The sequence below is a fragment of the Leucopleurus acutus genome, assembly GCF_964270905.1.
Source record: "Leucopleurus acutus genome assembly, chromosome: 8".
NCBI lineage: Eukaryota > Metazoa > Chordata > Mammalia > Artiodactyla > Delphinidae > Leucopleurus > Leucopleurus acutus.
The window spans coordinates 84,019,803-84,046,184 of record NC_139151.1 but is presented as its reverse complement, the minus strand read 5'-3'; the positions used below and the strand labels follow the sequence as shown (position 1 = coordinate 84,046,184).

The window sequence follows — 26,382 nt, the reverse complement described above, 5'->3', positions numbered from 1 at the left end:
CTCTAGTAAATCTTTTTTGGCGTGGACTAATTTGTATCTCTTCATAGTCATACTCTGCACGATCTGTATATAGTGCATCAAACTTAGAAGTGTGACCTTAAATTTAAATTTTGTTTAAAAAACCAGGAGGTCAATAAAATTTAAACTGCTTAACAACTATGTATACAAAAAAAAAAAAGAGACGTGAGAGGACTAACGCGACTGAATCTTTAAAAAAAGGGCTGGAGTTTGAACTTGAGTACATAGAAAAAAATGGTAACATCCATGGAAAAGAGTTAACTTGGGAAGAGAAGTTGTTTTGCTTTGCTGTGTGGGTTATGGTGGGAGGGGCATAAAATGGTGAAATTGAGGGACTGGACTAGCAGCCCTCCCACAGCTGGTTGAAGCTTGAGTTTGGACCATCCTATGACTGGTGGGCCACAGCTGACAGGAGTGGGGAGGGAGGGAGAGCCCGAAGGAGAGCTTTGGGAACTGATTACCTCTGGGGTGCAAAGAATGAAGCAAAGCAGGTTAAGTGAAAAATGGGATGTATAAGGGCCATAGCGAAGTTTAAATAAGTTCCAGTCTTAGTCCCAAAACCTTTAGACTTGACATATTTATGCCTACCACTTCCATTTAAAAGTTGGGGTACTGTCACATCTTAACTCTGGACTGTTGTCATGACTTCGATTCATGTTCAGTAATTTGGAAGGGGTTTTTAAAAATACGGTGACTTAACAATATGAGCAGAGTTGTTTGGCTTTGGTATGTTTAGTCCCTGCTTATAAAAGATGGCAAGAGAGACTGTTCTGGACCACTGTGCTTAGAGACCCCTCGTGCATAAGAAAGAAGCGCTGTGTAAGCTCCATAATGAATGGGACCATTCTAGATGTGTGTGAGCCCTAGATCACGATGTCTAACATTGTAAAATACATAAACTAAAACACTGGCAGCTTTACCTTTAGCCTTCTCAAAGTCTTACCTGTTTCTGAATTCCCATGTCACTTCCCATGAGAGCATGTATGAATCTTTTTCTATTTTGGGTAATAACACTGGTTATAAATTTACTCCCTCTCCCCCTTCTTTATACTGTAGTTTAGTCGTTTTTAGCACTTTCTCCTTTGGCCATGTCTGAAAGAAAGTCTGGGGAATTCTCTGGTGGTCCAGTGGTTGGGAGTCCTTGCTTTCATTGTCGAGGGCCCGGGTTCGATCCCTGATTGGGGAACTAAGATCCTGTAAGCTGCACGGTGCAGCTGGAAAAAAAAAGTCTGACTGAGCCGTCCTGTGAAGAAGATAATGGGAACTTCAGTTTACTCCAGGTTACACAGTCAAGATTTTAATTTCCAGACTGAAGTCTCTCTTCTATAAATTGTCTGTTATTATTTTTGCCAGTGATATTTTTTGCTGCCAAGAGCTATAGAATGATATAGAATAGTATCATGAAAAACAGATCAGTTTCTTAAAAGATGTGTTTTTGATTTATTTTTTCCTTTTGGTTTTTAAGCAATTTGGATTATTTAATGTATGAATCATTTCTTCCCTCAGGTAACTGTGAGAGATTAAAAACCAAGTTCCCCTACAAAGTAACAGAGATTCGAGGCAGATGTTACAAAGTTTAGGAAATACCCAGCAGCTCTAGAGGTTGGTATCTATCCTGTGACCAGTTCATCTTATGATTTGCTTTTTGGACTTTATTTGTTTGGGGTTTCCTACTTGGTGTCTGGTCTGCCCTTCAAAGCTAACACTGCTTATGGGTAATGACAAACAGCCGAGTTCTACCCAGGTAGCAGACATACCTTGTAAAGAAGGCCCTACCTTACAAGATTGGAGCCAAAGCCTTTCAATTCTGTGGAATGTTATTTTTAAGCTGGCTTTCACACTTAACTCCCGATCTGTTAATGGTAGTATGTAGTGGGTTAAAATGGGATTTTGTAAGTGATCCTGGCAGTTTCACTCTTAGTGTCCCAACTTAGAGCTGGGTGCTGGAAACTTAGCATCTCCCTTAAGGGGCAGTAGCTTGACAGGCTTCCCTACGCAGTCTTGGCATTGGGTAACCCTGCCTCACCTCAACCCCTGGTCCTGGAGCTGTGGCTTGATGGCTCCTTAAAGGCCATTTCTGCAGTGGTCATAAAGGGAAGACTGATAACTAAGCTCAGGCAAAATGTCAAGACCTTTGGCTTTATCCTAAAAATGGAAACTAAAGATATTGGTAATGATTCTCTGTATAACATCTTGAATCCGTTACACAACCAATTTAAGGAAATGTATTCCATTGTTATTTCATAGGAAATAAATTGCTGAGTTCCAGCTTCAAGGAAGAGCTAAATATTACATCATATGATATCTCTCTTGATTGAACTATTAAAGCATTGTATCAAAAAACAAGAAAATGTGACATTGTAAAGCCTTTGGAAATATAAGTTGTAAAACAGCAGATAAATTGAATTGCAAAAGAAAAAAAAACCTTTTTATATTACAGGAAATAAATGTTAATATGGAGAATGATTTTAAGACTGAGTTAGCATCATCTGTCTTCACTCTTCAAAGTTCTTCAGAGACATTGTTTTCTATTCAGCTATTAGATTTCAAAACAGGTTTACTGGAAGCATTAGAAGAATTACGTATGAGAAGGGTAAGTTTCTTTTTAAAACGCTTTTTTAAATCAGAGAACTTGATTTTGTCTTAAGGGAAAAAAAAGGCAATGAAATAACCTCTTATTTAGAAAGAAGAAATACAGCCCAGATAACAGAGTAAAAGAGAAAAGGTCAGATTTAGTCAACATAGGAGATGGAAAAGAAGAAGTTATAAACTAAAGTGAAAAATAAAACAGAGATTTGGTAAGTCAGCTAGTACTGAGTGCCTTGGAATTCATAGATAGCATTACAGTTGGATACTATGGCTGATAAAAAAAAATAACTGCTCTTTCAGGAGATTATAGTTTTGTTACGGCTGTAAAATGGGTGCCAATGAAATGATTAAATATGAAACAACATGATTAAGTGACAGAATAAGTGTATGTAGTAAGTATTCTGAGTTCAAATAGTAAAATATCCTTATTTTTGCAAGTGATAACCTTGAGATTTTTAGAAAGGAGATATCTAGTATAAAATTGTAAAAGATGTTTGATTTTAGCAGGAGATCTGTATTGGACAAAAACCCTTAAAAGCATTTCATTTCTGAGATTCTGTGGGTCTGAATTTGCAGAGCATGTTGTCAGCTCTCTATTAGATAGGTTGGAGTTAGTAAGATTCTGAAAAGAAGAAAATAAACTCTAAAACACTGCAATAATGATCTAGGGATGTGGTCACTAGGACTTAGGTGTAACTGAAGATAGAACAAAAGAGACAGAAAGGAGAATCAATAGAATTTGCTAACTTCCTGAAAATAAGGTATAAGTGAGAGAAAAAGAGATCTGAAACAACATTTTTATTATATGAACCCTGTTCTAGGATTTAAAAATATTGAGATTTGTTGTCGTAATAAGAAAATTTAATTACCACAATGTTCATCGTGTATAAAGCTACTTACGGGCTTCCCTGGTGGCGCAGTGGTTGAGAATCTGCCTGCCAATGCAGGGGACGTGGGTTCGAGCCCTGGTCTGGGAAGATCCCACATGCCGCGGAGCAACTAGGCCCGTGAGCCACAACTACTGAGCCTGCATGTCTGGAGCCTGTGCCCCACAACAAGAGAGGCCGTGACAGAGAAAGGCCCGCACACTGCGATGAAGAGTGGCCCCCGCTTGCCGCAACTAGAGAAAGCCCTCACACAAAACGAAGACCCAACACAGCCAAAAATAAATAAATAAATAAATAAATAAATAATCCTTCCCTCTACTTTAAATAAATAAATAAAAATAAAACTACTTACTATCAGTATCACAAAACTCTATTAAAGAAGAAATCCCGCTAAAAAAAGGTATCTTAGATAAGCATTGAAAATAACTACTATTATAAAATTAGCTTAAGATGTTATCTTTTCTAAGTAAAGCAAGTTTAGGTAACTATTTAAAGCTTTATATTCTGTTTTATTATGTTTTAAACATTATATTTTTGTCTGTTTATATTTCTTCCATGAAAAATAAGCTTCCCTTAAAAATCTTCTGAGGGCTTCCCTGGTGGCGCAGTGGTTGAGAGTCTGCCTGCCGATGCAGGGGACACGGGTTCACGCCCCAGTCCGGGAAGATCCCACATGCCGCAGAGCAGCTAGGCCCGTGAGCCATGGCCGCTGAGCCTGCGCGTCCGGAGCCTGTGCTCCGCAATGGGAGAGGCCACAACAGTGAGATCAAGGCCCGTGTACCACAAAAAAAAAAAAAAAATCTTCTGAAAAATTTCAGGGTAACAGTAGGAACAGTGGTTTTTAGTAATCAAGTGCAGGAATGTGTACTACGTTTTCTTAATATTTATTTATTTTATTTTTATTTTTGGCTGCATCGGGTCTTAGTTGCAGCATGAGGGATCTTTGTCGTGGCATGCGGGATCTTTCGTTGTGGTGCATGGGCTCTTTGTTGCGGCGCTTGGACTTCTCCCTAGTTGTGGTGCATGGGCTCCAGAGTGCATGCACTCTGTAGTTGTGGCACACAGGGCTCTCTAGTTGTGGCTCACGTGCTTAGTAGCTGTAATGCATGGGCTTAGTTGCCCTGTGGCATGTGGGATCCTTGTTCCTCAACCACGGATCAAACCCATGTCCCCTGCACTGGAAGGTGGATTCTTAACCACTGGACCACCAGGGAAGTCCCAAATGTATACTACTTTTAATAACATTCCCCACTGAAAGGAGAACTTTATTCTTAAAAAGGGGGAAATTCCTCCTTTCATTGGAAAATGACAGTTATGATTTTCACATTTACCATAATGGCAACACTTTATCCATATTGTTGGATTTTATTTTTCATCCATATTTTAATAGGAAAATTTCAAAAATGCATAATAGTTGAAAGAATTTCACAGTGAACACCCATATACCCACTAAGATAGGGAGAATAATGGCCACCCCAATGATGTCCACATTCTAACTCTCAAAACCTGTAAATATGTTACCTAACATGGCAAAAGGGACTTTACAGATGTGATAAAGTTACATATTTTGAAATGGAGGGATTATGCTGAATTATTCAGATGGGCCTAATTTGTTCACAAGGGTTCTTATAAGAGGAAAGCAGGATAATCAGAATCAGAGCAAAAGATGTGATGTCAGAAGTAGAGGGTGTGGTCAAAGAGATTTGAAGATGTTATACTGCTGGCTTTGAAGATGGAGGGTAGAAGCCACAAGTCAAAGTGTGCAGGTGGAAGCTGGAAGAGGCAAGGAGTTCCCCCACAGAGACTTCATGAAGGTGTACAGCCCATCCAACACCTTGGTTTTAGCTCAGTACAAATATTTTAGATTTCTTTCTTTTTTAATTTATTTTTTTATTGACGTATAGTTGATTTACAATGTGTGTTAGGTTCAGGTGTACAGCAAAGTGATTCAGTTATAGGTGTGTGTATGTATATATATATATATGTGTGTATGTGTGTGAGTATATATATATATGTGTGTGTGTGTGTGTGTGTATATATATATATATATATATATTCTTTTTCAGATTCTTTTCCCACATAGGTTGTTACAAAATATTGAGTATAGTTCCCTGTGGTATACAGTAGGTCCTTGTTGGTTATCTATTTTATATACAGTAGTGTGTATATGTTACTCCCAAATTCCTAATTTATCCCTCCCCACAACCTTTCCCCTTTGGTAACCATAAATTTGTTTTCTATGTCTGTGAGTCTGTTTCTGTTTTGTAAGTATGATTTTTTTAAGATTCCACATGTAACTGATATCATCTGGTATTTGTCTTTCTCTGACTGACTTACTTCGCTTAGTATGATAATCTCTAGGTCCATCCATGTTGCTGCAAATGGCATTATTTCATTCTTTTTTATGGCTGAGTAGTATTCCATTGTGTGTATATCTATGTATTGATATCTATATCACATCTTCTTTATCCATTCATCTGTTGATGGACATTTAAGTTGCTTCCATGTCTTGGTCATTATAAATAGTGCTGCAATGAACACTGAGGTACATTTATCTTTTTGAATTATGGCTTTCTCCGGATATATGCCCAGGAGTGGGATTGCAGAATCATAGGGTAGCTCTATTTTTAGTTTTTTAAGGAACCTCCATACTGTTCTCCATAGTGGCTGTAACAATTTACAGTCCTACCAACAGTGTAGGAGGATTTCCTTTTCTCCACACCCTCTCCAGCATTTATTATTTGTAGAATTTTTGATGATGGCTATTCTGACTGGTGTGAGGTGTTACCTCATTGTAGTTTTTGATTTGCATTTCTCTAATAATTAGGGATGTTGAACATCTTTTCATGTGCCTTGTGGCCATCTGTATGTCTTCTCTGGAGAAATGTCTATTTAGATCTTCTACCCAGTTTTTGACTGGGTTGTTTGTTTGTTTTTGATATTGAGCTGTATGAGCTGTTTATGTATTTTGGAGATTAATCCCTTATCAGTTGCATCATTTGCAAATATTTTCTTCCCTTCTGTAGCTTTTTTTTGTTTTGTTTATGGATTTTTTTGTTGTGCAAAAGCTTTTAAGTTTAATTAGATCCCATTTGTTTATTTTTATTTCCTTTACTCTAGGAGATGGATCCAAAAAGATGTTGCTGAAATTTATGTCAAAGACTGTCCTGCCTATGTTTTCCTCTAGAAGTTTTCTAGTACCCCGTTTTACATTTAGGTATTTAATCGATTTTGAGTTTGTTTTTGTGTATGGTGTTAGGGAGTGTTCTAATTTCATTCTTTTACATGTAGCTGTCCAGTTTACCCAGCACCACTTACTGAAGTGACTGTCTTTTTTCCATTGTATATTTTTCCTCCTTTGTTGTAGGTAAATTTACCATAGGTGCATGGGTTCACTTCTGGTCTTTCTCTCCTGTTCCATTGATTTATATTTCTGGTTTTGTGCCAGTACCATACTGTTTTGATGACTATAGCTTTATAGTATAGTCTGAAGTCAGGGAGCCTATTTCCTCCAGCTCTGTTTTTCTTTCTCAAGATTGCTTTGGCTATTCGGGGGTTTTGTGTTTCCATACAACTTAAAAATTTTTTTGTTCTAGTTCTGTGAAAAATGCCATTGGTAATTTGATAGGGATTGCATTGAATCTGTAGATTGCCTTGTGTAGTACAGTCATTTTGACAATATCGTTTATTCTAATCAAAGAACATGGTATATCTTCCCATCTGTGTCATCTTTGATTTCTTTCATCAGTGTCTTATAGTTTTCGGCAGGTTTTTTGTCTCCTTGGGTTGGTTTTTTCCTAGGTATTTTATATTTTTAAAAAATTTTATTTTATTTATTTGGCTGCATTGGGTCTTAGTTGCGTCACGTGGGATCCTCATTGCAGCATGCAGGATCTTTTGTTGCGGTGCACAGGCTCTTTGTTGTGGTGCACGGTCTTCTCTGTAGTTGTGGCACGTGGGCTTAGTAGTTGTAGCACGTGGACTCTCTAGTTGTGCGCATGGGCTCTAGAGCACACATGCTCAGTAGTTGCGGCATGCAGGCTTAGTTGCCCTGCAGCATGTGGGATCTTAGTTCACCAACCAGGGATCAAACCCGTATCCCCTGCATTGGAAGGTGAATCCTTAACCACTGGACCACCAGGGAAGTCCCTGTATTTTATTCTTTTTGTAAATGGGATTGTTTCCTCAATTTCCCTTTCTAACCTTTTGTTGTTAGTGTATAGAAATGCAGCAAATTTCTGTCTATTAACTTTTTACCCTGCAACTTTACCAAATTCATTGATGAGCTCTAGTAGTTTTCTGGTAGTGTCTTTAGGATTTTCTATGTATAGTATCATGTCATCTGCAACCAGTGGCAGTTTTACTTCTTTATTCCAATTTGGATCCCTTTTATTTCTTTTTCTTCTTTGATTGCTGTGGCTAATACTTCCAAAACTATGTTGAATAAAAGTGGTGAGTGTGAACATCCTTGTCTTGTTACTGATCTTAGAGGAAATGCTTTCAGCTTTTCACCATTGAGTATGATGTTAGCTGTGGGTTTGTCATATATAGCCTTTATTATGTTTAGGTAGGTTCCCTCTATGCCCACTTTCTGGAGAGTTTTTTTCATACTTGGGTGTTGAATTTTGTCAAAAGCTTTTTCTGCGTCTATTGAGATGATCATATGGTTTTTGTTCTTCAATTTGTTAATGTGGTGTATCACACTGATTGATTTGTGGATATTGAAGAATCCTTGCATCCCTGGGATAAATCCCGCTTGATCATGGTGTATGATCCTTTTAATGTACTGTTGGCTTCAATTTGCTCGTATTTTTTTGTTTTTGTTTTTTGTTTTTTTTGCAGTACACGGGCCTCTCACTGTTGTGGCCTCTCCCATTGCGGAGCATAGGCTCCAGACGCGCAGGCTCAGCGGCCATGGCTCACGGGCCCAGCCGCTTCGCGGCATGTGGGATCTTCCCGGACCGGGGCACGAACCCGTGTCCCCTGCATTGGCAGGTGGACTCTCAACCACTGCGCCACCAGGGAAGCCCTTTGCTCATATTTTGTTGAGGAGTTTTACATCTATGTTCATCAGTGATATTGGCCTGTAATTTTCTTTTTTGTGTGGTATCTTTGTCTGATTTTGATATCAGGGTGATGGTGGCCTCATAGAATGAGTTTGGAAATGTTCCTTCCTCTGTAATTTTTTGAAATAGTTTCAGAAGGATAGGTGTTAACTCTTGTATAAATGTTCAGTAGAATTTGCCTGTGAGGCCATCTGGTTCTGGACTTTTGTTTGTTGGGAGTTTTTACATTACTGATTCAATTTCATTACTGGTAATTGGTCTGTTCATATTTTCTATTTCTTCCTGGTTCAGTCTTGGGAGATTGTACCTTTCCAAGAATTTGTCCATTTCTTCTAGGTTGTCCATTATATTGGCATAGAGTTGCTTGTAGTAGTCTCTTAGGATGCTTTGTATTTCTACGGTGTCTGTTGTAACTTCTCCTTTTTCATTTCTAATTTTATTGATTTGAGTCCTCTCCCTCTTTTTCATGATGAGTCTGGCTAGTGGCTTATTAATTCTGTTTATCTTCTCAAAGAACCAGCTTTTAGTTTCATTGATCTTTGCTATTGTTTTCTTTGTTTCTATTTCATTTATTTCTGCTATGATCTTTATGATTTCTTTCCTTCTGCTAACTTTGGGTTTTGTTTGTTCTTATTTCTCTAGTTCCTTTAAGTGTAAGCTTAGATTGTTTATTTGAGATATGTCTTGTTTTTTGAGGTAGGCTTGTATAGCTATAAACTTCCCTCTTAGAACTGCTTTTGCCGCATCCGATAGGTTTAGGATCATCGTGTCTTCATTGTCATTTGTCTCTAGGTATTTTTTGATTTCCTCTTTGATTTCTTCAGTGATCTCTTGGTTATTTAGTAATGTATTGTTTAGCCTCCATGTGTTTGTGTTTTTTACGTTTTTCTCCCTGTAATTGATTTCTAATCTCATACCATTGTGGTCAGAAAAGATGCTTGATATGATATCAGTTTTCTTCAATTTACTGAGGCTTGATTTTTGACCGAAGATGAGATCTATCCTGGAAAATGTTCTGTGTGCACTTGAGAAGAAAGTGTAATCTGCTGTTTTTGACTGGAATGTCCTATAAATATCAAATAGATCTATCTGGTCTATTATATCATTTAAAGCTTCTGTTCCCTTATTAATTTTCTGTTTGGATGATCTGTCCATTGGTGTAAGCGAGGTGTTAAAGTCCCCCAGTATTATTGTGTTGCTGTCAATTTCCTCTTTTATAGCTGTTAGCAGTTGCCTTATGTATTGAGGTGCTCCTATGCTGGGTGCATATATATTTATAATTGCTATATTTTCTTCCTGGATTGATCCCTTGATCATTATGTAATGTCCTTCCTTGTCTCTTGTAAGTCTCTTTATTTTAAAGTCTATTTTATCTGATACGAGTATTGCTACTCCAGCTTTCTTTTGATTTCCATTTGCATGGAATATCTTTTTCCATCCCCTCACTTTCAGTCTGTATGTGTCCCTGGGTCTGAAGTGGGTCTCCTGTAGACAGCATATATATGGGTCTTGTTTTTGTATCCATTCAGCAAGCCTGTGTCTTTTGGTTGGAGCATTTAATCCATTCACGTTTAATGTAGTTATAGATATGTATGTTCCTATGACCAATTTCTTGATTTTTTGGGTTTGTTTTTGTAGGTGTTTTTCTTCTCTTGTGTTTCCCACTCAGAGAAGTTCCTTTAGCATTTGTTGTAGAGCTGGTTTGGTGGTGCTGAATTCTCTTAGCTTTTGCTTGTCTGTAAAGCTTTTGATTTCTCCATTGAATCTGAATGAGATCCTTGCTGGGTAGAGTAATCTTGGTTGTAGGTTCTTCCCTTTACATCACTTTAAGTATATCATGCCAGTCCCTTGTGGCTTGTAGTGTTTCTGCTGGGAAATCAGCTGTTTTCCTAATGGAGTTCCCTTGTATGTTATTTGTCGTTTTTCCCTGGCTGCTTTCAATAATTTTTCTTTGTCTTTAATATTTGCCAATTTGATTACTATGTGTCTCAGCATGTTTCTCCTTGGGTTTATCCTGTACGGGACTTGGGTGGCTATTTCTTCTCCCATGTTAGGGAAGTTTTCAACTATAATCTTCAAATATTTTCTCGGGTCCTTTCTCTCTCTCTTCTCCTTCTGGGACCCCTATAATGCAAATGTTGTTGCGTTTAACGTTGTTCCAGAGGTCTCTTAGGCTGTCTTCATTTCTTTTCATTCTTTTTTCTTTATTCTGTTCCGCAGCAGTGAGTTCCACCATTCTGTCTCCCAGGTCACTTATCCATTCTTTTTTTTTTAATAAGTTTATTTATTTTATTTTTGGCTGCATTGGGTTTTTGTTGCTGCACGCAGGCTTTCTCTGGGTGCAGTGAGCAAGGGCTACTCTTCGTTGCAGTGTGCAGGCTTCTCATTGCAGTGGCTTCTCTTGTTGTGGAGCACGGGCTCTAGGCACGCGGGCTCTGTAGTTGTGGCGCACGGGCTCAGTTGCTCCATGGCATGTGGGATCTTCCCAGATCAGGGCACGAACCTGTGTCCCCTGCATTGGCAGGCAGATTCTTAACCACTGCACCACCAGGGAAGTCCCCACTTATCCATTCTTTTGCCTCAGTTATTCTGCTATTGATTCCTTCTAGTATAATTTTCATTTCAGTTATTGTATTGTTTATTTGTTTGTTTGTTCTTTAATTCTTCTAGGTCTTTGTTAAACATTTCTTGCATCTTCTTGTTCTTTGCTTCCATTCTTTTTCCGAGGTCCTGGATCATCTTCACTATCATTATTCTGAATTCTTTTTCTGGAAGGTTGCCTATCTCCACTTCATTTAGTTGTTTTTCTGGGGTTTTATCTTGTTCCTTCATCTGGTACATAGCCCTCTGCCTTTCATCTTGTCTACCTTTCTGTGAATGTGGTTTTTGTTCCACAGGCTGCAGGATTGTAGTTCTTGCTTCTGCTGTCTGCCCTCTGTTGGATGAGGCTATCTAAGAGGCTTGTGCAAGTTTCCTGAATGGAGCGACTGGTGGTGGGTAGAGCTGGCTGTTGTTCGGGAAAAATCTTTAATTCCAATTAATAAATGTAGGAGGAAGCAGAGAAATAGAAACCACCCTTAGAACATCACAGTAATAATTCCTGCAGGGAAGATCCACTGATGAATGCTAAAATTAGTGGATGAAACTTTAAGGAGAAACAATAGTTGCATAGTAACACAATATCTTCCCCAAATTATTTAATAAGTTACTGTGGTGGTTTTATACATGTTTACATATTGTTTGATACTCCTCCCTCTAGGAAGTGGAGCTTAATTTCCCTTGCCTTGATTGTGGACTAAGTTCTAACAGACAGAAAATATAAAGGGAAAAATACTGTGTTTTTTTTAAAACACAGTATGTTTTTAAAAATACAGTTTACTGTGGAGAAACCTGGCAGATACTACCTTAACTAAGTGATTAAGGTTAAGATCCCCAGAAAGAATTTGTATTGTATCAATAATTCATGTGAATATGAAGTATTCATGATATGATGTGATGAGAAGGGATCTTTACCTCTGTGGTATTCTTCCCCGAAACATAGTGTAATCGTGAGAAAATATCAGACAAACCCCATATGTGGAATATTCTGCAAGATCCCTCAACAATGCTTGTCAAAAGTATCAAGGTCATGAAAAACAGGAAGGCTGAGAAATTCTCACAGATTGGAGGAATCTAAGGAGACATGATTAAATGTAACATGGTATCCCATATTGTGTTCTGGAACAGATATTGGTGGAAAAACTAGTGAAATATATGAACTTTGTAGTGTAATCAATAATATTGTTACCATGTTACTTTCTTAACCTTGATAAGTATATCCTACTTATGTAAGATTTCAACATTAGGGAAGCTGTGTAAAGGGTATACAAAAACTCTACTATCTTTATACAAGTCTTCTGTAAATCTAAAATTATTTCAAAATAAAAAGTTTGTAAAAAGAAATTAGAACTTTGAAACAGTGAAAATTCAAGAAATACTATAGTACAAATTAATGTGATTCTTTTTTTTATTTTTGAGAGATATTAAGTAAGCAAGACTATATTTGGTCATTCACTTAATGTTTCCTGAGCACTTACTGTGACAGGTTTTAGAGATTATAATACCATGTAATAATAAAGGAGTGCAGAATATACTGTGAGAGTGTGGCTAAGGAAATGCCTAACTTTACTAAGGGGAGTGAGGTAAGCTTCATGGAAGAAGTAACTCATGCAAAGATATGAAGTAGTAGGAATTTTGGATCAGTCTTTCTATCAATTATGTTAGTCTTTTTAAGGAATTAAATTTTGACTTTGATGATTCTCTTGCATATTTGTTTTATGTTTTATTACTATCTGCTCTTATCTTTATTATTTCCTTACTTTAATTTGTTGTTTTTTTGTCTTGAACTTTTGAAGATGGTATTTAGTTGATTAATTTAACCTTTTTTTCTTTTCTAATATACAGTATTTAAGGCTCTAAACTTTTCTCTTAGCATGCCTTTAGCTGGATTCTACAAATTTATGTAGATTTTATCTTCATTATCATTCAGTTCAAATTACTTTCTAATTTTGTTTTTGTTTTTGTTTTTGTTTGCGGTGCACGGGCCTCTCACTGTTGTGGCCTCTCCCGTAGCGGAGCACAGGTTCCGGACGCGCAGGCTCAGCGGCCATGGCTCACGGGCCCAGCCGCTCCGCGGCATGTGGGATCTTCCCAGACCGGGGCATGAACCCGTGTCCCCTGCATCGGCAGGTGGGCTCTCAACCACTGCGCCACCAGGGAAGCCCACTTTCTAATTTTCATTGTAATTTATTCTTTGACCCATGCGTTATTTAGATGTGTACTACTTCATTTATAAATATTTGGGAGTTTTATTTTACTTTTTTTTAATTTTACTTATTAACTTTTAAAAATTGAATTTTAGCATAATTTTACTATGTCAGATTATAAGCACTATATAATTTCAATCACTTAATATTTTTGGAGCTTTTCTTTCTAGCCAAGCATATAATCAAGTTTGGTAAATATTCCAACATAGATGAACTTGAAAATAATATGTATTCTGTATTTCTTGGGTGCAGTATACTATGACTGTGAATTTGGTCAACTTTGTCAGTCTTGTTCAAATCTTCTATATAATTATTGATTTTTTGTCTATATTTTCCTTCTTTTTCTTTTTCTGTCCATGTTTCAGTCTGGTTATTTTTTTTTGTTCTTTCAGTTAATGAATTTTCTCTTCAGTTTACCTAATCTGATGATTAAGTCAATCTATTGAGTTCTTAATTTCACTTCTTAAATTTTCAGTCCTAATATTTTCATTTGGTTCTACTTTTATAACTTTCATTCCTCTGCTGAAATTGATTTGTCATATAATTTCTTGAGCATATTAGTTTTATCTACTTCAAGTCTGTGTCTATAAACGCCAATATCTGGACCCCTTGTAGATCCATTTCTGTTGTCCCTTTTTTTCTCTTCATTTTTGGTGTTTTGACCTTTTGGTGGGGCGCAGCCGAAACAAAACACAACAAAAAAACCCACAATGATTTGCTAGGGAAATTGTGAAGGAAACTGGGTAATTATTGGTATAATATGTGGTAAATAACATTAAGCAGCATTTTAATGCCCCATAAAATTAGTTATGCTATGAGTGAAATCATACCCCTTTGTAATTATAATGATTTGTAGAATCTGTATCTTTATACTGCATAGAAAACTGATAAAATGAGTATTATCCACATTGCTGAAAGATAACATTATAATATGCTTCTACTATATTAGGATTTTGATTTAACTTCATGCTTTTTATTAAAAATTATTATTTACATTTTATTTGAACTTTTCATTTTTATTCATTCTTCAAGCAGCTTTCAAAAGTTATTAATAAAAATTCTTATTAAATTGTCAATGAGAAAATATATATTAAATTTGGTAAGAAAATCCCATGTGTAACTTCAATAAAGTATACAAGATAGAACCTTAAAAGTGTTTATTTTTTATTAGCTGCCTTAGGACTACAAGGATTTAAGTGTTTTTTATAAAAACAACAAAAGAGGAGTAATTTGATGGTTTATTTACTCTTTATAACCTTTAGAAAGTGCCATGCTTTTTTTGAAGTACTTGCTTCAGGCTGTAGTTTTACAAGATGGGCTGTGTATTGGTCAGGCCTCTTCAATTCTTGACCCTGAACAGATTTAGGGACATAGTACATACACCAGGCACTTGTCCAAGCAGCCAAAACTGTTACTGGGTACTTTTATTCTCCTTTTCAAACTCATAATCCACCTCCTACGAAATTGCCCAATTCAGTTCCTCATGTTGTCTAATACAATACTAATCTCTCTTTCCGAGAGTTTCTTGGTTTGATTATCTACAAAATATCCAAGATAAATATCTCTAATGTGCATGGCATAGCCTAGAAGTTCACATTTAAAAAAAAATCTCTTTCCTAATTCGTATTTAAACTACTGTTTTCATGTTAGTCAACTTAATCTATTACAAAGACTTCTCAAATAGAAAAATATTAATATTAGAATATCCATAACAATTTAAAAGTTTTTTGCCTTTCCTTTCAACAAATATTTCTTATTTTGAAGTGTTCAACCAAATAATCAGAATGTACTTGTATATTTAAAATAGGTAGTGTGATTTTGAATGGTTTTCTAACTTTTATGGGATACGAAGATTAAATTCTGAAGTTTTTGAAGGAAAGGAGTATATTATAGCAATTCATACTGTCCTACACAACCCACAGTTTCTTAAAGGTGATATAATGGCATGTTTAAGAGACTCTGGAGACAGATCATCTAGGTTCAAATACTTGCTCTGCTGTTTACCTGCTATATGACTTTAGGCAAGTTATTTATCCTCTTGCTGATAACCCAGTTTCCTCATTTATAAAATGGCAGTAACAAGAATACAAGTAACGCATAAAATTATACCTAAGTTTAAATTAATATATAAAAAGTGCTTAGAACAATATCTAAATCATAGTAAGATCTGAGAATCCCCTGTAGCCACTGAAAGAGAAGTGTAGGGCTTTCCTGATGGTGCAGTGGTTAAGAATCCACCTGCCAATGCAGGGGACGTGGGTTCGAGCCCTGGTCCCGGAAGATCCCACGTGCCGCAGAGCAATTAAGCCCGTGCGCCACAACTACTGAGCTTGTGCTCTAGAGTCTGCGAGCCACAGCCACTGAAGCTCACGTGCCACAACTGCTGAAGCCCGCACACCTAGAGTCAGTGCTCTGCAACAAGAGAAGCCATTGTGATAAGAAACCCACACACCACAACGAAGAGTAGCCCCCACTCGCCACAACTAGAGAAAGCCCACGTGCATAATCAAAGACCCAATGCAGCTAAAAATAAAACAAATAAAAAAAATAAAAAGTAAAAGAGAAGTGTATAACCAGGCCCACATGAAGAAAGCTGTATCTTGTACATTTTCAATCCACCTGCTTTGGGAAGATATGCATGTTATATGTTCTACACACCTCCCCCCAAAAATGTGTATACACATTTCTTTTTTCAATGTTTTGACTGTAGGTACATATTACTTTGAGAGCTTCTGTTCTCTCCTCACTTTGTTTATCACATAGCATACCTTGTTCGTATACATTCTGTCCCTTATTCCATGTTGGAAGAACCTTGACTGTGTCTTAAGGTCCAACTCTCACCAATATGAGTTAGGTAAATCCTGACTGTCCTAACCTCTCACGAAGGTTCAATGCATTTCACCAGCCAGCAACTGGTTTAGGAGTGGGCATATGACCTAGTTATGGCCAATGAGATATCAGAAGATATGATTAGGAAGCTTCTGGGAAATGTTTTGTTATCCTTTTAATAAGAGATTACACTTTTTCTACTGTAGGATAATGTCCTTTCCATCCTTGATGCCTAAAATTAAAGTAGCTAAAGGGTGAAAAGCTTAAGGAAGATCACTTGGATAATGGCAAAATGGAAAATGGGCAGAATTATAGTCCTTGATGATATAGTTGAGCCACTGAAATAAATTCTAGAAGGACTCTGCCTTTGGACTTGTCATGTGAAACAGTTAAGTCCCATAAGCCATTGTGAGTCGGGGTTTGTCGTTGCTACTTGCTGCTGAAAGCATTTTCAGTGAGACAGCTTTCATGAAAGCCTCTGAATACCATAGCATAAGTGTGTGTATGTGTGTATGTAATAAAGCAAAGAACATGTGAGAGAGTCATAGGAAAATATTTCATAACAAAATGTATTTTATCTGTTAACATCCACTCTTTGATTTCTCCCAGTTTGTTATGAAAATTGTTAAACATACAGCAGAACTAACAGAATTTGACAGTGAACACTCATACACCATTAACATTTTACTGTACTTGTTTTATCACGTCTATCCATCTACTTAACCCTCCTTCAGCTTTATTTTTGATGATTCCAGAGTAAATTGTAGGCATCAATGCACTTCCTAAATACTTCAGAATGCGTATCATTCAGAATTCTATGGTGAAATTATGTGGGCCTGTACATTTCTTTTTTTGGAGCTTTTATATTTATGACTATAGGGCTTTTGAAGATTGTTATTTATCTTCTTGGTTGAGGTCTGATAGTTTGTGGTTTTAGAAGAATTGGTCTGTTTCTGTAAGTTGTCAAATTTATGAGCATAAACTTGTTTGTAGCATTCCCTTAACTTTTTAATGGCTTTAGGACTTTTGTATATGGTTCTTTTAGCACTTTGAGCATATTTAAAATTATTGATTTACTAAAGTCTTTGTCTAGGTCCGTTGTCTGCACTTGCTCAGGGACAGTTCCTATTAAACTGTTTTTTTCCTGTGTATGGATCACACTTTTTTTTAAAATAATTATTTTATTTATTTATTTTTGGCTGCGTTGGGTCTTTGTTGCTGCACGTGGGCTTTCTCTGGTTGCGGTGCGCGGGCTTCTCACTGCGGTGGCTTCTGTTGTCGCGGAGCATGGGGTCTAGGCACGTGGGCTTCAGTAGTTGTGGCATGTGGGCTCTAGAGCGCAGGCTCAGTAGTTGTGGTGCACGGCTTTAGCTGCTCTGCGGCATGTGGGATCTTCCCTGACCAGGACACAAACCCATGTCCCCTGCATTGGCAGGCGGATTCCTAACCACTGTGCCACCAGGGAAGCGCTGGATCACACTTTTCTGTTTACTTGCATGCCTTGTAAATTTTTTTTGAGAAATGGACATGAATATTTTGAATATGTGACAACTCTGGAAATAAGATTCCTACCTCTTCTCAGGGTTGCTTCTTGTTTTTGTCATTATTTGTTTGTGTAGTGACTTTTCTGAAATAATTGTGTTAAGTCTTCAGTTTTTGTCATGTGTTCTTAGCTTAGTGATCAGCTAGTGCTTTGTTTGACATAGATTTCCTTAAATACCTGGAACCAAAACAAACAAACAAAAAAACTGTCTTTGCAGAAGAGCTCTGTGTGTGTGTGTTGGGGTATGCCTTCAACACTCAACCAGGCAGCTTTCAAGTCTACCTATTGAAGTTTCTGACAGAAGCTTCAGATTTCTCTAGTGATACCTTGTGTTTATTGTGTGGGCTAATTCAAGAGTATTACAATATTTTAAATGAAATCAGAGGGTTTTTCTAAATAACTGCTTCTTGCTTGGCTTTGGGCTTCCCCCCTTGACTTTGGGTCTTCCTTTTGTGCTGCTTCCCAGAGAGAGTCTATCCTTTCAGTTCTCCCAGCTATGTCTCACTGTTTTTTTACTTGACACTTGTTAGTTGGGTGGTGGCAGCAGGTGGGGAATAGGAGCATTCTCTGATGTTTCTATTAAGCCTCAGTTTTTGGTGAACCCAAGTCTCAAGGTGAGGCCTCCACAAGAATTCTGATCCCTCTTTCATATTTAATTGTGGGCCTAGCATGTATTCCTTCCCCTCCCCAAAGATAGAGCTGTTTTATTTTTCTAGCCTTCTCCTCTCAGCTGCAGTGGGTTTCCATAAGTGCTCTCATGGGCTAGTTTTTATTGCCCTTCCCCCTGTAGATTAAGGCTTTTGTTCCTTAGAGGAGATAAGAAAGACAGGTCTGTCTAGGTAGAGTTTTCAGTGGTGTCTGCTGGTCCCTTTTCCCCCAGCTGCAGAGGATTTCCACTAGTGTCCTTAGATATAGTTTTTGTTGTCCTATCCCCTGCAGATTAAGGTTTTTGGTCTGTAGAAGATTTAGGGAAGAAGGCTTGTGACTGCTCTTCTCCTCCCCAGCCAGTACCACAGGAGAAAAGCTTTCTCAGATTCTTCCCATCCTTCCCTGTAACCACCTGGTGGGTTTCATGGAAGAAAAACCTTTAGAAGGTATAAACCTCCTTATTTCTAGAAGATATAAACTTCTTTATTTCTGGGGACCTCAGGAGATTCATGTTCTTACACCAGCCCATGTTCTGCCTTTAGAAATTTATTAAGGACTTATAGCTGAGTTTTTTAATCAGTACTCAATGGCTTATGTCCCAGGTAAGCAAATGCTGTGGTTCTGTTCTTCCTGCAGTAACCCGTTTCTCTATCCAGATTTTGGATTACTTGGTCGATCTGGGACCTCAGTTCTCTGATGGATTTGGCTATTTAATTTGCAATTTTTCTAGCCCTTTTCCTTGTTGTAAATGTGGGAGGATGCTCTTTTTATCTCTCTAGAAAGAGCTGAAACTGGAAATTTTCAAGTCCTAATTTTCCTAGTATTTTTCTTCTTTTTGACTTAGGAAGCAGAAGCTCAGTATGAAGAGCATATTGGTAAAATTATTATGGAGACACAAGAACTTAAATGGCAAAAGGTGAGTATTTTCTCCCCTCTAATTAGCATTTTATTTTATGTATTTTATTACTTAATTGTGAAGTTAATTTTTAAATTTCCTAAGCATATTTGGGGAATTGTGCTTCATTTTAGAGAGTCTCAAGAAAATTCCAGCTAAAACTGTTAAGGACATTTAGGCTTCCAGAAAACTGAGAATAACTTTTTTTTTTTTTACAATGTTGTGTTAGTTTCTTCTGTGAGAATAACCATTTTTCCCCAGGCTTTCTGATAAGAAAATAGACAAGGATAACTCTGAAAACTACTATGAACTATTTCATATCTGAGAAACATATTTTGTATTATAGAGGAGTCAAAATATTTTTTAAGAAGTGAAACTTCAGAATAGTACCGTATTTTCCTAGGCTGTTGTTATATACTATAACCAAATCTTAAAAAAAATAGTATCATATCTGATTTTCTTTTGATCCTTATCCATATAGAGGCATTTTTGATAGTGCCTCTCTTGCCTTTCCACCAAAGTAATCTTTTCTTTTTTAAAATATTTATTTATTTATTTATTTGGCTGCACCAGGTCTTTGTCGTGGCACGTGGGATCTTTGTTGACATGCAAGATCTTTTAGTTGCAAGTTGCGGGCTCTTAGTTGCAGCATGTGGGATCTAGTTGCCTGACCAGGGATTGAACCCGGGCCCCCTGTATTGGGAGTGTGGAGTCTTAACCACTGGACCACCAGGGAAGTCCCCCACCAAAGTAATCTTAACAGCTAAAAATCGAAAGCTTAATTAAGATGACCCTTCTTCTCAGTATTTGGCAATATTGAAACAGGAACTTGGAGATAACATGTCAGAAATAGAATTCAAATGACAGAGGATAGGCCAACGATGGGAATTTTGAGGCCAGAGAGATCCACAAGGTTGTGTTGGGTTACATATTAGGGACAGGTCAAATAAAGAGACCTGTTTGTGCAGAGAAAAAACAGGTAAACACCAAATACAATCTAAAGCTCCAAGCAGACATAAAGTCAGAATGTAAAGTCAGAATGTAAAGTCATATCTTGTTTTGAATAGAGTCAATAGTAGAAAATTATCAGAATCCTTAAGTTAATCAGTAAGTTTAATACAATCCAATTTAAAATACCAAGCGTAGGGGCTTCCCTGGTGGCGCGGTGGTTGAGAGTCCGCCTGCCGATGCAGGGGACACGGGTTCGTGCCCCGGTCCAGGAAGATCCCACATGCCACAGAGCGGCTGGGCCCGTGAGCCATGGCCGCTGAGCCTGCCTGTCCGGAGGCTGTGCTCTGCAACGGGAGAGGCCACAACAGTGAGAGGCCCACGTACGGCAAAAAAAAAAAAAAAAAAATTAAATTTAAAATACCAAGCGTGTGTTTGGTGTACTTAAGCTGATTCTAAGGTTTATATGGAAATAAACTTACAATAGTGGCTGGGAAAGTTTTGAAAAGGAATCTAGTCACAGTAGATTCTTAAATATATTATAAAGCTATAATAGTTAAAATAGCTTGGTAGTATACATGAACAGATAGACTATAATGGAGTCCAGAAATAGATCCAAATACATAAGATAATTTAGTGAATGATAAAGGTGACATTTCTGATCAGTGGGGAAAAGTAGATTATTCAAGAAATGATATTAGAACTAGGTATACCATCTGAAGAAAAATAAAACCAGATTCCTACCTTACTTTACAAAGTTGTAGAAAAATAGAACTTTCATATATTTCTTATTGGCAATGTAAATTAAAAGTATCTTAAGTTCCCCCAAACACCTAAATCCCATAACCTTCTATATAACCCAGTTCTAATTTGTTCCTTTTGAGATACCACTAAGACTCTGTCAAGGTAGTGTCCTCACTTACTGCAGTGAATTCCAATAAACATGGTTTTGCCCTATTAACAGGTTGTTTGGTGGTGTTTTGATGGAGTTCATTTTTGTATATGGTGTTAGGTAAGGGTTCAGCTTCATTCTTTTTCTCCTTTTTTTTTTTTTTTTTGCGGTACGTGGGCCTCTCACTGCTGTGGCCTCTCCCGCCATGGAGCACAGGCTTTGGACGCGCAGGCTCAGCGGCCATGGCTCACGGGCCCAGCCACTCCACGGCATGCGGGATCCTCCCGGACCCGGGCACGAACCCACGTCCCCTGCATTGGCAGGTGGACTCTCAACCACTGTGCCACCAGGGAAGCCCAGCTTCATTCTTTTGCTTGTGTATATCCAGTTTTCCCAGAACCTTTGGTTGAAAAGACTGTTCTTTCCCCATTGAATGATCTTGACACCCTTGACCGTGTGTGTGAGGGTTTATTTCTGAGCTCTTTATTCCATTGGTCCATGTGTCTTTCTTTATGACAGTACAGCACTGTTTTGATTCCTGGAGCTTTACAGTAAGTTTTGAAATTAGGAAGTGTGAGTCCCCCAGCTTTGATCTTCTTTTTCAAGATTATTTGGCTATTTTGGGTTCCTTGAGATTCCATATGAATTTTAAGATGGGTTTTTCTATTTCTGCAGAAAATATTATTGGGATTTTGATAGAGATTACCTTGAATCTGTAGATAACTTTGGATAGTATTATCTTACAAATATGAAGTTTTCTAATCCCAGAGCAAAAGATGTGTGTGTATTTTTTATTTTTAATTTAATTTCTTTGGGCAGTGTTTTGTAGTTTTCATTGTACAAGTCTTTCATCTCCTTGGTTAAGTTAATTTCTATGTATTTTATTCTTTTTAGTGCTATTGTAAATCTAACTTTTTTCTTAATTTCATTTTGGGGTAGTTCATTGTTAGCATATAGAAATGCAATTGATTTTTGTGTGACTTTGTATCGTACTACTTTGCTGAATTCATTTATTCAGGTTTTTTGTGGAATATTTAGGGTTTTCTACATATAAGATCATATCATATGCAAACAGATAATTCTTTTTCCTTTCCAAATTGGATTTCTTTTTCTTGCCTCATTGCTTTAACCAGTGCTTCCAGTACTATGTTGAATACAAGTTGTGAAAGTAGGCATCCTTGCCTTGTTCCTGATCTTAGAGGAAAAACTTTCAGTCTTTTACCATTGAATATTATGTTCACTGTGGGGTTTTCAAATATGGCTTTTATTATGCTGAGGTAGTTTCCTTCTATTCCTAGTTTGTTGATTTTTTTTTTTTACCATGAAAGGGTACTGAATTTTGTCAGATTCTTTTTGTTGCATAAGTTGAGATGATTATGTGCTTTTTTTGCCTTCATTCTGTTAATGTGGTGTATTACATTGACTGATTTTTTTGTATGTTGAACTCTCTTATCCCAGGGATAAATCCTACTTGGTCATGGTGTATGATCCTTTTAATATGCTTCTGAATTCGGTTTGATAGTATTTTTTTGAGAATTTTTGCATCAGTGTTCATCACAGGTACTGGTCTGTAGTATTCTTGATGTGTCTTCATCGGGCTTTGGTATCAAGGTAATACTGGCATCAAGCATGAGTTAGGAAGTGTTCCTTCCTATTCAACTCTTTGGAAAAGTTTGAGGAGGGTTGCTGTTAGTTCTTTAAATGTTTGGTAGAATTCACCAGTGAAGCCATCAGGTTCAGGGCTTTTCTGTATTGGGAGATTTTGATTATGGATTCAGTCTCCTATAGTCTCTTAAAATTTTCTATTTCTTCATAATTTGGTCTTCGTAGGTTTTGCATTTCTAGGAATTCTCCATTTCATCTAGGTTACCCAATTTGTTAGCATGCAATTGTTCATAGTACTCTCATCATACTTATTATTTCTGCAGAATCAGTAGTAATGTCCCCACTTTCATTTCTGATTTTAGTAATTTGAGTCTTCTCTGTTTTTCTTAGTCCATCTGGGTAAAGGTTTATCAATTTTGTTATCTTTTCAAAGAACCAATTTTTAATTTCACTTATTTTCTCTATTGTTTTTCTGTTCTGTTAAAGGGAGGGGGGATCTCTCCCATTCTTTTCTTTTTTAAAAATTTATTTATTTATTTATTTTTGGCTGCATTGGGTCTTCGTTGCTGTGAGTGGGCTTTCTGTAGTTGCAGCAAGCGGGGGCTACTCTTTCTTGCAGTGTGAGGGCTTCTCATTGTGGTGTCTTCTCTTGTTGTGGAGCACGGGCTCTAGGCATGTGGCCTTCAATAGTTGTGGCATGTGGGCTCAGTAGTTGTGGCTCACAGGCTCTAGAGCACAGGCTCAGTAGTTGTGGCACACGGGCCTAGTTGCTCCATGACATGTGGGATCTTCCCAGACCAGGGGTCAAACCTGTGTTGGCAGGCGGATTCTTAACCACTGTGCCACCAGGGAAGCCCTGCTTCATATATTCTGATGGTCTGTCATTTGTTTCATAAATGCTTATAATTGTTATATCTTCTTCCTTATTGAACGTTTTATGGATATATAATATCTTTCTTTGTCTAATGTAACTTCTTAAAATTTAAAGGCCATTTTTAATTTTGTTTTTTTTTGTTCTTTTGGTTATTATTTTATTGGAATATCTTTTTCCATTTTTCTACTTTCAACCTGTTTGTGTCTTTAGATCTAAAGTGAGTCTCTTGTAGACAGCATAAAGTTGGATCATGCTTTTTATCCATTCTTCCAATTTTTGTCTTTAGGTGAGAGAGTTAAAATATACATTTAAAGTAATTACTGATAAGGAGCAACTAACTTGTGTCATTTTACTATTTGTTTTCGATGTGTCTGATAGTTTTTGTCCCTCATTTCCTGCATTACCATCATCTTTTGTGTTTAGTTGATTTTTTTGTAGTGAGATGTTTAAATTCCTTTCTCATTTCCTTTTGTGTATATTCTCTAGCTATTTCCTTAATGGTTACCACGAGGATTACAGTTAGCATCTATCATTATAGCACTCTAATTTGAATTTGTATCAGCTTAATGTCAATAACATACAAGAACTCTATTCCTTTATAACTCCAGCTACACCCCTTTCCGTTGTTGATATTATAAAATTACATCTTTATATATTGTGTGCTCAAGAGAATAAACTAGTAGGGTTTGGTTTTTTTTTTGCGGTACACGGGCCTCTCACTGCTGTGGCCTCTCCCGTTGCGGAGCACAGGCTCCGGATGCACAGGCCCAGCAGCCATGGCTCACGGGCCCAGCTGCTTCACGGCATGTGAGATCTTCCCGAACTGGGGCACGAACCCGTGTCCCCTGCATCGGCAGGCGGACTCTCAACCACTGCTCCACCAGGGAAGCCCCTAAACTAGTAGTTTTAAAAGTGCATTAGTCTCTGAATTATGTAGAAAGCAAATATGGAGTTACAAACCAAAAGTACAGTAATACTAGCTTTTAGCCTAATAATTGTCTTTTTTAAAAAAGTATTAGTTTCTTTAAAAAGAAATAAAAACTGCTGTTAGAGTAATACTAGCTTTTATAAATTGCTCATGTATTTACCTTTACTGAGATTTTTATTTCTTCATACGGCTTTGAGTTGCTCTCTCTTGTCCTTTCAATTCAACCTGTAGGAATCATATTATTTCTTGCAGGGCAGGTCTAATGGTAATGAACTCTCGCAACTTACGTTTATCTGCATTTTAGATCATGTAGAGGAAAGGCAACTTATGTGAGATGGTGATAAGACTATGAAGTATATTTCCTGAGTCCTTGGAGTACTTTGCCAGGTTTGTCTGAAGTAAGAAAATGTCCAAGACTGGGGCACAAGTAGCCAGTTTCATGTGGTAACCTCTAATACGTGTGTATGGTAGAAGCCAGTGAAGTATAGGAGACTGTGGACTTAATAGTCTTGAGAGTCAGACATAACCTTCTTGGTCATGGAAGTTCAAGAATGTCAGATTTAAGGTGCCATTAATTCTCTCTACTTTTCCTCAAGATTGGGGATGATTGGGACAATGAAATTTCTAAATAAATGACAAGGCTTTGCAGAGTTCTCTAAAAACAGGTCGAGTAAAATGAGTGCCTCTGTTACTGGAGATCCTCATGTTGGGAACACAAAATCAAATAATTTTTTTCCTACTCTCGTAATTATAGCTCTCTCTCAAGAAAAAGTTTTAATCCATCCAGAGAAGTAGCAAGCAATGATCAGAACATATTCAGAACCCACTGTAGGGGTTTATTTTAGGAAGTCCATTTGGACATGTTCAGTGGGGTCCTGAAGCTTGGATTTACAAGGATAACAGTTTTACTAGGATTGTGAGGGAGACAGATGAGATTTGCACCAGAGACATCCTCAAAAATCTTAGTAAAATTTCCCCACCAATGCTAATTGAATATCGTTTTCAATATGTCCTTGCTCTGATGGGTAATTCCTTGTAAAATATGTTTGCAGAGTTTCGTCAAGGTTCTCTGGTGCCACCAAGTGTCTGTCCTGAAAGTGCCAGGGATTCTCTTGTACTTTACAACCATGTATTCTTTTCAGATTTTGGAGCCAGTTGTGGACATTCCAAAATAGGATTTTTTAATCTCCAGAAAGATTTTTAGAGTATAATTGGGCCAGGACCTGATTGAGGGCTGCCTGTGTGTCATAAAGATAAACCTAGCATATTTCTTTTAGCCTTTGTTATCCCTTAATAGTGTGGCTTCATTATAGCCACCTCCTTAGGAAGCATTAGAGTACTTAAAAGTACTTAAAACTGTTGTTCATTTTACATTGGGATTCCTATTAAGGTTGGAAACTCTCATTGTTTCTACAGTATTACAAAATCATGGACTACTCCGAAAAGTATACCTAATATTAGTTTTTTGTTAACTCTCTTATCTCTTGACAATTGGCAAGCTCTGCTGAGAGGGTAAGTACTGTCATCAGGACTGGTTTTACTTCTGGTAAGGAGTCATGTTTTAGGGGTCATTTGAGACTGTTCCAGTATATCTTGCCTTAGTTCCCATTTCAGTTATAAAAAATGATATATCAACAAATAATATTAAACCTAGATTTTCTAGGAGGAGTTTCTAATAAATCCATTTGAGGCATAGTCATTGTTTGGACAGAGGTTAGATCTCATGGAATTCCCCTTCTTTGGGTAATGGGAAAAGAGTAGCAATCTTTAAAGTATAGCACTGAGTTGAAATGTGTGAGGGAGAAAATAATAAAAAATTCATAGGATGTAAGCCTGCTTGCCAAGAAGTGTGTTT

General features: G+C 37.3%; 1 protein-coding gene across 1 annotated transcript in view; it reads left to right on the top strand.

Moving 5' to 3' along the window:
- Window positions 1-1,538: 1,538 nt before the first annotated feature.
- CCDC73 (coiled-coil domain containing 73) overlaps window positions 1,539-26,382 on the top strand; it is a 107,008-nt gene continuing 82,164 nt past the window's right edge. The window contains exons 1-3 of the mRNA XM_082843997.1: window positions 1,539-1,620; window positions 2,459-2,611; window positions 19,230-19,301. Of these exons, the coding sequence (XP_082700123.1) occupies window positions 2,474-2,611; window positions 19,230-19,301 (210 nt within the window). The 5' untranslated portion in view covers window positions 1,539-1,620; window positions 2,459-2,473. The remainder of the gene's footprint in view (window positions 1,621-2,458; window positions 2,612-19,229; window positions 19,302-26,382) is intronic.